The sequence below is a fragment of the Cervus canadensis genome, chromosome 4 (genome assembly GCF_019320065.1).
Source record: "Cervus canadensis isolate Bull #8, Minnesota chromosome 4, ASM1932006v1, whole genome shotgun sequence".
Lineage (NCBI taxonomy): Eukaryota > Metazoa > Chordata > Mammalia > Artiodactyla > Cervidae > Cervus > Cervus canadensis.
Window position 1 is genome coordinate 69,589,775 of NC_057389.1, and position 13,340 is coordinate 69,603,114.

Consider the following 13,340-nt stretch of genomic DNA (forward strand, 5'->3'; position numbering starts at 1 on the left):
TTCTGGACTCATTGTCATCTTTTGAAATATTGTTTCTGTTCTTATATCAAGTGATAGATGTCTAGACCAGAGGTTGACAAACTTTCTATTAAGTTGGTACAAATATAATTGCGGTTTCAGACTGTGAATTTTAAATCATTATCACTAGGCTCAAACACATTAATTAATCAAAATAGGAACTGTTACAGTCAACATATTTTGCCAACTAGAAATAAGTTTGTTTATTCCTGTAGCATAAAAATCTGTGTTTTGGAATTCAGTGAACTCTTAGAAAGCATTTTCTGCCTCCTGCTGGTTGTGGAAGCACTTTCCCTGCAAAAAGGTATCGATCAAGATGGTTGAAGAAGTGGTAGTCATTGGCGGAAAAAAATCAGGTGAATATAGATGAGGCAAAACTTTGTACCCCAATTTGGTCAACTTTTGAAGCATTGGTTGTGCAATGTGCAGTTGGACGTTGTACAGAGGAATTAGGCCCTTTCTTTTGACCAATGCTCGCTGTGGGCATTGCTGTTTTTGGTGCATCTCATTGATTTGCTGAGCATACTTCTCAGATGTAATGGTTTGGCTGGGATTCAGAAAGTTGTAGTGAATCAGGCAGCAGACCGCCAAACAGTGATCATGACCTTTATTGGTGCAGGTTTGGGTTAGGGAAGTGCTTTGGATCTTCTCCGTCCAGCCTCTGAGCTGGTTGTCTCCAGTTGTCATATAAAATCCACTTTTGGTCATCACATGTCACAAGCTGATCTAGAAAATGGTTCATTTTTGTTGCATAGAATAAGAGAAGAAGACACTTCAAAATGACGATTGTTTTGACTTGTGGTCAGCTCAAGGGGCACTCACTTTCTGAGTTTTTTTCACCTTTCCAATTAGCAACCTCTTGTGGAGTTGTAAGAGGATCAGCTTCAGTGATTGCTCTCAGTTGGTCATTGTCAACTTCTGTTGGCTGGCCACTGTGCTTGTCTCTAGGGCTCTTGTATTCTTTGCGAGGCTTCTTGAACAGCCACTGCACTCTACGTTCATTAGCAGTTCCTGGGCCAAGTGTGTTGCTGATGTTGCAACTTGTCTCTGCTGCTTTACAACCCATTTTGAACTTGAATAAGAAAATTGCTCAAATTTGCTTTTTGTCTAACATCATTTCCCTAGTCTAAAATAAATATAAAATAAATAGCAAGTAATAAGTCATTAGCAAAAAAACATAAAATGAGAAATGCACATTAAAATGATGTATAACATAACTGCATTTATTTAAGAATGTATTCTAATATCAAACAGCAAATTTCAACAGTAAAAAACCAAAATTACTTTTGTACCAACCGAATATAAAAAGACTAGATAATAAGTATTTTAGGCTTTGTGGGCCATACAAAGTACTTGAAATTACTCTGCTATTTTAACTTGAAAGCAATCATAGACAGTATAAAGAAGAATGAATGTGGCTGTGTCCCATTAAAACTTTATTTTCAAAAACAGGCGACTGGCTCTACTTGACCTATGAACTAGTTGCAGACCCCTGAACCAGAGCATGAGGGGGTCCCCATCTTACTGGGTTGGCCAAAAAGTTCCTTCAGTTTTTAAAGTAAAAATAAAAGACACATTTTTTATTTTCACCAAGGACTTTATAGAACAGTGTATTCATTGTTTTGTTCCACTACCTTCTGCCATTTTCCAGGCAACTTCATAATTCCATTTTCCCAAAACTTTTTATTTTTTTTTAAGCAAAGAACTGTTCCAGGTGCCTTTTACAGTCTTCCAGGGAAAGGAAGTTTTTTTCCATTAAGAGAATTTTGTAGAGACCAAAATAAACATACATCTGAAGATACAACTTTTGGTGAATACAGCAGAATGAACTTCCTAGCCAGGATATAGCAGTTTTTGCCTGGTCATCAAAGAAACTTGCATCATGCATTATCTTGATGGAAGATTATGTATTTTCTTTTGACTAATTCTGGACCTTTTTCATTGAGTACTGCTTTCAGTTGGTCTAATTGGGAGTAGTACTTGTTGGAATTAATCCCTTAGCTTTCCAGAAGGACCTTGTAATAGAGGGCTCCCTTCCAATCCCATTATATATACAGCATCACCTTCATTGGATGATCAGCCTTTGGTGTGGTTGGTGATGGTTCTTCTCACTTGCCTCATGATCTCTTCCATTCCACATCATTGTACAGTCTGTACTTTTCACTGCCCGTCACAACTTGCTTTAAAAAACATCATGTTTTCGTTACAATTAAGTAGAGAATTGCACGTGGAAGTATGGTCAGGAATGTTTTTTCTGCTTAATTTATGTGGCACCCAAACATCAAAGCTATTAACATAACCAAACTGGTGCAAATTTTTTTCAACACTTGATTTGGATATTTTGAGTGTGTCGGCTTCCTCCTATGTGGTTAATGTTGATTATTCTCAGTTAATGTCTTGATTTGATTGCTGTCAACTTTAACTGGTTGACCTGACTGTGGAGCATTGTCCAGTGAGAAATCTTCTGCACAAAATTTTGCAAACCGCTTTTGACACATTTGATCAGTCACAGCACCTTCACCATATACTGCACAAATTTTTTTTTGTTTCAGGTGCATTTTTACCTTTCTTGAAATAATAAAGCATGATATGCTGATAATGGTTTTTTTCTTGCATCTACAATACTAAAATGGCTACACAAAACCCACCAGTTTTGATAGGTTTTTAAAAAATGCATGCTGATATAACAGCTGTCAGAATACAATCTAATAAAATTGTTTGAAATGAAGTTAAAGACAACCAAGTGCTAGTAGAGCCATTGTACAGAAAAAAACGAAACCTTTTGGCCAACCCAGAACTTGTTATTGCTAGTGGCCTGTACAGTACCTGGAACTTCTTTCATAAACATGTGTTGCATTAATGTTGAATTAATAGATGCTGCTTAAAGAATAATTAAAGAAAGGCATATCTTTGAGAATGTATTTGTATTTCTGCTCCCAATTTTTATATCTTCTCTAATCATCCCTTTAGCCTCAGAATTAGCATTGGCAATGTTTTGTTTTAAATGTGTAAATATACTTTAAAGCCAGAACTCTGCTGGAAAAGAAGCCAAATGGATTAACAGATGAATGGATAAACAAATTGTGATATATCCATACAGTGGAATACTATTAAGCAGTAAAAAGCAATCAACTACTGATATATGTAACAACATGAATGCTTCTCAAACCCATGCTAGAAGAAAGAAATCAGACACAGAACATGACACGCTGTGTTATTTCATTTATATGACTTTCTAGAAAAGGCAAAACTGTAGGAACATAAAGTAGATTGATCATTGCAAGGAGTCAAGTGAGAGGAGGATTGACTGCAGAGGGGTACATAAGAACTTTTGAGGGTGCTTGAAATATTTTATATCTTGATTGTGGTTATGTGATATAAATGATGCCATGTATACATTGTATGCATTTGTCAAATATAAATGATTATAATTATGTGATATAAAGATGCCGTGTATACATTGTATGCATTTGTCAAAACTTACTGTACACTGAAAATTGGTGAATTCTGTTGTATATAAGTTATGCTTCAGTAAAGTTCTTTTTTTAAAAATGGAGATCAGCGTTAAAAATTAAAAAAAAATTTTCTTTAGTTTTGACTGTGCTGGGTCTTCGTTGCTGTGTGGGCTTTTTCTCTACTGTGGTGAGTGGGGGCTACTCTCTAGTTGTGATGTGTAGGTTTCTCATTGCTCTGGCTGCTCTTGTGGAGCACGGGATCAACAGAGTGCAGGGCTTCAGCAGCTGTGGCATGTGGGCTCAGTAGCTGCCGCTCCCGGGCTCTGAAGCACAGGCTCTACAATTGTGGCACATGGACTTTGTTGTTCCATGGTGTGTGGAATCTTCCCAGACCAGGGATCCAACCCATGTCTGCTGCTTTATCATCTGGATTCTTTACTGCTGAGCCAGCAAGGAAGCCCTCAGTAAAGTTTTAAGAAGAAACAAGCTTGATTTATATTGCTACTGCAGTATTATCATACTCTAAGCCTAAGGAAATAAGTGTTTTCTTTTAACTATGAAAATACAAAATGAAAATTAATGAAGTTTTGATTTTTTAAATTGCAGAAACACAACTAAGTTCTCCTGAAACTTTTGACCTTGAAAAAGAAGGCTTTCCAGATGGCAGAGAGACCCTGGATGAAGTAAGAATAATGGCAGATAAGGAGGTGAATATTACTTTTAATTTTTCTCAGTGTTTTCTTTCTACTGGTCATCCTCTCTCTGATGCAGTATTGACCTTGGATGAAGAGATTTAAGTGACAGTGGGTTAGGTTTTTATCTTAGATTCTTAAAAGTGAGTTCAGTACTATTTCTAAATATAACAGTAGTTCCATTTCTTCAGTATTTTAATATGCTTTATCATGTCTAGTACAGATGGGGAAATGGAGATTTAGGATGTTTGAGTAATGTCGACCTACAAAAAATAGTCACAACCTAGAAGGTGAGACTTATGTTTTCTTTGGGGGGAATTTTTAGGCCGGGGGGAGTCAGGTTATATAGAAGCTCTTAACAAGGAGCAGGTAGTCTAAACATCAAAAGATTATTGTTAATGAAGGAAGACCAAAAAACTCAAGTTAAGGAATTTAATGCTTTTCTATATATGGGAAGATGCAAGAGTCTGGACTTATTGAAATCATTCCTTTCATATGCATCTCAGCTGTCTGGGGCCAGTGCTCACAATGGGGAGTGGTTGATGGCTCCTGATAGCAGGCATTGTTCTTCCTGGACTCAGAAATTCACATTTGGAGGGCCAGAATCCCTGATGGCTATGACATTCTTGTTTGATGTGACAGGAAATACTCCATTTCATAGTAATTTGCTCAAGTTCAAACTGCTAATAATGATAGTACCAGAATTTGAACATAGATTTGTCTCCAAAGTCCTGGAGCATTTTCCATTATATAAGTAACAGAGATGAACAGTCTTGGAGAAAGTTGCTACCTTTATATTATGACCTAACTTTCAGCCCTAATTTTGAGATGTGATCAGAAATGCAAAATCTGGATAGCAGCATGATAAAATAAGTCAGTCTGTATTTGTACTAGTACCTTTCCTAAGTTCACACATCTGACATTAACCGTAAGGCTGATTGACACAAGTTCATACACCTGATTAAGATTCAGTGCATATTTTTTCATGTTGAGTCTGACAAAACAATTTAAATATCGATAACTCTTTTAAAGAATTCAGACCTTTAAAATCTGTTGTAAAAAGTAGCCTGAAACTTAAACTAGTTTTTTGTGAAAATAAATTTTTTGGTTATACATGTGCATACCGTTTTATTCTGAGCAATTCTCTTATTCTGAGCTTCATTCCCTTATTCCTTTTTATATGCTACATTTTTTTGAAAACAATTTTTGCCTTAGAAGTTATTAATAGATCCCCTTCCTAGTTTCTGTACTGCAGGTAACTGAGTGGAAATCCTGCTTTCATGACTTGTGCATGCTGTTTGGTTCCCTGGAACCTGATCTGTCACAACTGACAGACAGAGATTCCCTCATGCCTGTGGTGTTAGTTTCCTAACACCTTTTGGTGAGGAGCTCCCTGTTTAAGAGCTGCTGAAGACAGATCCTGCTACATAGTGTCAAAATGGTCTCAGGTTCTTTTCCTAGGGAGAAACTATAACCTTCTCAATAGTGATGGGGGAACAGAGTGTTGTTAAAACATAGTTATCCTAACATGCAGAAGAAGCTCTGCAAGCCTTTAGCTAATCAAGGCTGATTTCTTACGCATCCATGACTGTGGAGGTAACAAGTCTTTGGGACAAAGAGCAAGAACTCTATTTAAAAGTTATGTATGTCTGCAGCACTACACATCAAGTAGATGGAATTGTATGGTCTTTTTTACATGTAATGTCCTCTTTTTGGTGTTGCTATTTGCAACAATTATTGCAATCTGTGGATGCTCTAAATAGTCTTAAAAGTTAACATTAAAAGAAGTCGGAGATGCTGTAGTTTTTAAGTTATTGCACAATCACTAGTTACAAGTAACTTACTAGAAAGATAGAATCTGGGCATTTTATGTGTACAATGATAGTATTACAAAGGGTGTGGACTCTTGCCCTTGGAATCTGTGTATAGGGTCATTTACCCCAAAATTTCTTGTTTATTGTTCGAGGAGCTTGAGTATTGGGACTAGAAGACATGACTTTGAATTCCAACTCTTATCACCTTGGTCAAATTAATTCCTTTGTTCATTTATTTGGCAGATATTATAGTTTGTGTACTGTGTGCCAGTCACTGTTTTGGAGTCGTGAGATATAGGTAAATAAAAAAACAACTCCTGCCCTCAAAGGGACACATAAACAGATAATTATAATGTGGTTTGACAAATGTAATGTTAGAAAAATGCCTGAGACATTAGGGGAGGGCATTAGAGGAATGCCCTAATGGAGAGGAATGCTTTTCTGAATTTCAGTTCTTCATTTATAAAATGTAGACAGAAGTAGCCTATATTATTGGGTTGCTCTGATGATGAAATTAGATAAAGAATATGAAACATAGCAGGGATTTGGCACAAGTAAAAGTATGCATGTGGAACTGCTTTATAATACATTGTGGCTGCTCAGTGATATTAGCTTACTAATGACACAGAATTGCTTGACAGTGTTTGAAGTATTTGGAATACCCTTGCCAGAACTGTAGTCCCTCTTGATTTGATTTCCTGCAGTGGTAAGGTTCTTTTGGAAATAATATTTTTGGAATATCTTGTTTTAGTGGGGGTCTCAGATATTTGTACTCAGAAGTCTGTTAACTGTAGGCTTTATTCAGACTCAGATACAGTTGACCCTTGAACAACAAGGGGCTTAGGGGTGCCGACTTTTCGTGCAGTTGAAAACCTGTGTATAACTTATAGTGGGCCCTTGGTGTCTGTGGTTTCTCCCTAACGCAGCCAACCGCAGTCATTTAGAACTGTAGTATTTACTGTTGAAAATATTTGTATATTAGTGGACCTGCACAGCTGTAGTCAGTTTAGTCAGTTGGTTAAGTAAACTGTATTAAATAGACTGTGTCTAAGATAAAAGGGGAGATAAACACTTTCCTAAACTATGCATAAATCTTACGGGGAATGGGTAAGGGAGTTGGTGACTGTAGGACATATTCTCATTTTCATTGGATCCATTTCTTGAGATGAAGTTTCTTTTCAGGCCAGCCTTTAAGAGATCATGATTTGGTATACAAATACCTGTTTTGAGAAAATACACATATAGTATTTTAAAAGAAGTAGAAGCAGCTCTGCAGAGACCCAGTCCCTGATTGTATAGTCCTCACAAAAGCTTCTTGGCTTGTATTTTTTTTCCTCTTGAGGCTCCTCCATTGTAGCTAATATTTAAATAGACATTTTTAATGGTGCTGGGAAAAAAACTTAGGTAAACATAAAAATGTTTAGAAACCTTCTGGATTGCCTATGAATGTGATTGGAAATGGTCTTGTATTCACAATAAAACAATAGATCAGCTTCTCCCTCTTGAGTACTATAATAATAGTTGAAGGTACATTCTCTGCATTTTATAGAGCTGATGATGGAATACAAAGAAGTATAGTACTGGATGTGAATACAAGTAGCATTCATGTCATATAACTTCTATGTGCGTGTGTGTTAGTCGCTTAGTCGTGTCCGACATCTTGTGACTCCATGGGCTGCAGCCCACCAGGCTCCTCTATCCATGGAATTCTCCAGGCAAGAATACTGGAGTGGGTTGTCATTTCCTTCTCCAGTTTCTATGTTTAGTGAACTTTAGAATGCCGAGTAACTGCTCAACTGCCACTAACTTTCAAGACTATTTGCAAATTATAAGGTATATTGATTTTTCTTCCTTCTGCTCAGATGGCTTTGCACTTACAGGACAACTTTTCCTTTTACAAAGGAACCTGTGTTTGTGAGAATCTCAGTGACTAAGATTGAAATAAAAAGCACCTAGAACTTTTAGACCCACTTGACTTACCCCACATGCTAGAGAAGAATAATTTTAGAACCAGAGTGTCTCCCAATACCTGGCAGAGTCAGCCTTCAGAAACAAAGTGGGTGGGGAGTGCTTTTTGTTTTTGTCATACTGTGGTGAAATACTGAGAGTTTGGATGCCACCATGGGTTTGAGTCTACATTGTCCACTTAGTCATTTTGTGATCAGCAGATTACTTTGCCTTTTCAAGCCTTAATTTCCTCTTGTATAATACTGGAGCGAGTGATACCTCTGACAATTAGGTTGTTGTGAGGTATGGATATGGAAAATGCTTGGCCAAGCCTGGCATAGTACAGAAACTCAACCACTCTTGGTTCCTTTCTTATCTTTCTTCTCCCTACCCCCCATCTTTTTTTCCTCCCCTTTCTAAGTAAAGAGCAGGTATGTGTTGAAAATAACATTTTCTGACAGTTGTAGAAATTGTTTTACTTGGTATTTATTTAGATTGCCTGTTTCCCTCTCTGCTGGGTTAGATTCACAGGTGGTAAATTTTAGGGATGGCCTAAACTTAGAGACTAAAAAGAAAAAAAACCAAAAAAACCCAGTTTTCTCAGAGCTCAAATTATCTATCCACTGCAGTTTTGGTCTCATTTTGTTCTTGTATCAGAAAAGGGTTTATTTTGTTTCCTATAGTAAAGCATAATGACGGCCTAGTTGCTCCTGGCTTTTAAATGGAAGCAGTGGCTATGCAGGATAGTTTCACATTGATTGGATAGGACATGCTGTCCTTTGAAGCAAGTGTTAGGCAGTAGTGCTGCAGTGCTCACGCATACTGTTGAATTAATCACTGCAGAGTTCTTGGCTCTGACCTGTAAAGGTAAAATAAAACTGCCTCTGAGAGATACTGGGAACTGTAGGAAAAATGATGACTACAAAACATTGAAAAGGGAGTAAGAATGGCTTTGTCAGAATTGTTTTAATGATTGCCTTCAGGCCTTCTTAAATGTTTGGGTCTTAGTTGTGTTTCCTCTTTCAACCCAAAAGAAACAAATAAAACATAAGAGGTGGTTTGTCTTACTGGTATAAGCTGAGGCCTAGATTCTTAACTTAAATTTTAGTTGTGTTGCTTGAGCTCTTTTTTTTTCCCTCACTTCTGATGTCCGAAGTTACTTATAATGATCACAGTTCTTTTTGTGTGTTTGTGGAATTAATTCTTTCTTTTTCTTTCAGTTTCATTGAGATATGATTAATATATAGTGCCGTTTTGGAGAAGGAAATGGCAACCCACTCCAATATTCTTGCCTAGAGGATCCTGTGGACAGAGGAGCCTGGTGGGCTGCTGTCCATAGGGTTGCACAGAGTCAGACACAACTGAAGCTACTTAGCATGCATGCATTAGAGAAGGAAATGGCAACCCACTCCAGTGTTCTTGCCTGGAGAATCCCAGGGACGGAGGAGCCTGGTGGGCTGCTGTCTGTGGGGTCACACAGAGTTGGACACGACTGAAGCGACTTAGCAGGAGCAGCATAGCACTGTTTCAGGAGTACAGTATAATGATTTAACTTACATGTATAGTTAAATGATTATCACAGTAAGTTTAGTGAACACCTGTAATCTCATATAGATATAAAATTAAAGAAATAGAAAATTTTTTTCCTTATGATGAGAACTCTTAGGACTTACTGTAACAACTTTCTAATATATAACATACAGCAGTGTTAATTATATTATTACATTGTAAATTACACCCTAAATACTTATTTATCTTACAGTTAGGAGTTTATACCTTTTGACTGCCTTCATAATTCTTTCGTGAGATTGAATAACTGTCTTTTAGATGCTGTTGCTAATACAAATTGAAACATAGCGTACTGACTTAACGAGGGCAGTGCTTTGCAGTGGGTTAGGGAGGAATTCTGTCAGATTTTGGAGCCCAGCAATCCCTGGTTTGAATTTCAGCTCTGCCACTTATTTGTTCTGTAACTTTGGGCAAGTTGCTTTATTGTTTTAGACAATACTTTCCTCAAGTGTAAAAAGAATGTAGTAATCTTTGCAAGATTACCATGAGGTTTAAATGAGCATTATTACATACAGAATGCTTAGCACACAGTAGGCAGACACTGAATGAGTATTAACTATGTTAGTGTATCTCCCAATCTACTGTCCAGAATTTGGCAAAATGATTGGTGTCATTGAAAGTAAGTAAAATACAGGATGGAGCCTCTTGCAGTTCTTTTTGGGAAAAGATACTTTGTAAAGCTAATACAATTGCTATTTGTCATGTTCTTTAGGTTCTTCAAGTTGATAACAAGAAAGATGCTGAGAAGGAAATATCTACTTCTATCTTCTCATCTAGTGCCCAGGTATCCTGCCCACTCTGTGACCGAGGCTTCCCACCCACAAAGATTGAGCGACATGCCATGTATTGCAATGGGCTGATGGGGCAAGATACAGGTAAAGCCACTCTTTTCTTTGACTATGTGGTGGTTTTGTAGTCCTGTACAGTACAGTGCAACAGTATTTGCACTTAAATCTTCAGTATTTAAGTTGTTGATTTTTTCTATTTAGCTAAGTCTCTAGTGCTTTTGACATTCTTTACTACATTGGCTGGCATGCTATTTTGTTGCACATACCTCAGAACAAGGGGATGGAAAAAATCTTTCATCTTTTAATGTTTCAAATTTATTCTTTGCTTTAGGCAGGCCATTTTACTTTAGGCAGGCCAAAGATCAATGTGATCCCATGGACCTTGCATTTCACGTTGTATACAAATACTGAAACTCCTATGAAACTTGAGGAAATAAGTTCTAGAGTTGCCTGTTTTTCATTCAGAATAAGTCTCTTGTCAGGGGGTTGTGTGTGTGTGTGTGTGTGTGTGTGTGTGTGTAAATTTTACCTAAAGACAGTTACAGCTGAAAAATATCCCTAGTTTCTATTCCTCTCCTATATGTCTCTGATGCATCACCCTGGAGCTTTTGATTATCTCTCAGAGAGTGCACCAGAGGCCTTGGTTTTGGTATAGCATGAGATATTGGCCAAGAGAATCTGCTTGTTCATCACAGCCCTTGAAATACCACCCCTGATCTTGCCTTTCTAAACTCTAAATGTGATAGAATCTGCACAGCTCTCTGTGGTCTAAATATAATAGAATCTGCATACCTCTTTGTGGTCTAACATGTTGAATGTAACCATTCATCAGAAGATTAGAAATGTTGCAATATTTTTCTCAGTTCTACTTGGTTCCCATCACTTAGAGATGTTTAATCTGAAATTGTATAATTGTGAGGTATGGGAAAGAAAGACACATGTTATTTAACTTTTCTGATGTTATACACTTCTCATTAGTTAAATAAGGAAGTACCTAAACTTATAATTTAAATAAATTTGTTGATTTTTCTAATTATAAAGTAGTACCAGTTCATTTTTAGTACAAATAATAATAATGGCATACATTTATTGAGTACTTGAAATGAGTCAGGCACTATTTACATAAATGGGACCATGCCACATATAATTCTATAGTTTGCTTTTTTTTATTTAGCAGTAAATTTAGATCTTTCTATGTACAGATATAATTTTTACATAGTTGAGATCTGACTGTATGTAAAATTCTGTTTTTTCTACTTATAGCATTAAATTTTTCCCATGTCACTAAAAGTTAGGTGTAAAAATATTTTTAATATTATATTAAAATATTTAATATAATACTCTGTAATCCAGAGTGCCTTCATTTACTTGTCATATATTTAGAATGCTTCATGTTGCCATGTTATACATACATGATACTGAGCTTTTTATGCCAAAAATTGTTGGCTATATTTTGGGGTTATTTTTTAAGGATATATTTTTAGTTTGGTTGCTAGTGAGAAAAAGATGGGCTCCACAGTCCAGTCAGTCTGAGACTGAGTCCTGCCTCTGTCACTTACTACTCTGTGACCCTATGCTACTTTCTATTCATGCATCTGTCAACCAATAGAAATGACCTTATTTGGTTTTTATGAGGTTAAATAAGATATTTTAAGTAAAGTGTTCAGTACAGTGCCTAGCACATAATAAGTGCTTAAGAACTTTGAGCTGCTGTTATGTAGTGGAATTACTAGGTCAGATATTTTGTCATGATTTTTAAGGGTTTTTATGAATAACACTGTAGTCTTTTAAATACACTGAAAGTTGAAGACCTAAATCTGGTCAACTTCCTTTAATTGAAGAGCACTGTAGGACTAGGATTTTAGATGCAGTTTTACTTTGATATAACTCTTTAGTTTGATTTTTAGTGGAGTGTTTTAGTGGCTAAAAGAATTCTAAGGCTGGACATTTGGTGACCAGAGAAGGGAGAGACTGTTTTGTCTATCTCACTAAACATGCTTACCCAACTGGTATTAGTTACTGAGTCAACACCCCACTCAGCACTGAGGTTCAGAAATAAACAAGTTTGAGAAACTGAATCCCCGTTGAGCTCTAGGAATAGATGACCTTCTTCCAGTCATAGTTAAAAGGTAAAAAGTATAGAGTAGATTTTACTGACATCTCCTAGACAGACCACTGATAGTTTGTGCTTAAACAGGAAGCTTTGGTATTTATTTTTGTCAGATATCTTTCAGCTTTATGATACTTGCTTTTGAGCTTGTTCTTCCTTATGGGGTGTGGTGGGGCAACTCACAACACCACCTTCTTGATTTAGGCTTGTTTCTGAGTTTTCTCAAACCTAACGCAGACTTATACCAGAATCAGGTTATTCTCATTGAACTTGTTGAGACGCTGACACCATCAGGTAGGCAAAGTAGACTGAGACTTGCATTGTTATCTGTTCAGAAAGTCTTTCAAGTTCTCGAATCCATTGGGCCAGTGATCCTGTGTATTGCTGCTCAGTTAGATTTACACTCTGGGTCTTGAGGACTCTTTCAAACATTATAGATTTAAGTGTATTTTCCAATATAATTGGAAGCTCTTATACTCTTGACACTGTATGTCTTGTAGCTCTGATCCAAATGTCTCAGACCTCCATCCAAAGATGTCTGCGGTATCCCAAATGACAGTCATACTTTTTCTTAAGGAAACTTGTTTTAAAAATTAGTTCCTTGGTGATCCAGTGGTTAAAAGACTGTGGTTCTGCAGCAGGGGGCACGGGCTTAATCCCTGGTCAGGGATCCTGCTTGTCACATGACACAGGCTCCCGGCCTCTCCAAAGAAAAAATCCAAAAGTATGGTGAAGACATGTTAGAATACTGCAAACTTCGTTTCAACACCAGCTTGTTTACCTAGAACCAGAAATTTGTTTTTTTTATACTACCTATTGCCTACCTACTTTAATTCATCCAAATACTTAATAGAAACACCTTTTTTTTTAAAATGATGCTCGACCTTGTGTGGGTTACTAAAGAAGTTTAAGACAAGGTTTCTGCCACTAAGGAGCTTGTAGTGTCA

General features: G+C 36.9%; 1 protein-coding gene across 7 annotated transcripts in view; it reads left to right on the plus strand.

The window, feature by feature from the left end:
- UIMC1 (ubiquitin interaction motif containing 1) overlaps positions 1 to 13,340 on the plus strand; it is a 123,019-nt gene that overhangs the window by 74,723 nt on the left and 34,956 nt on the right. For all 7 annotated transcript variants that reach the window (XM_043465813.1, XM_043465814.1, XM_043465812.1 and 4 more), the window contains exons 9-10: positions 4,080 to 4,180; positions 10,208 to 10,370. In XM_043465813.1, coding sequence (XP_043321748.1) covers positions 4,080 to 4,180; positions 10,208 to 10,370 — 264 coding nt within the window. The remainder of the gene's footprint in view (positions 1 to 4,079; positions 4,181 to 10,207; positions 10,371 to 13,340) is intronic.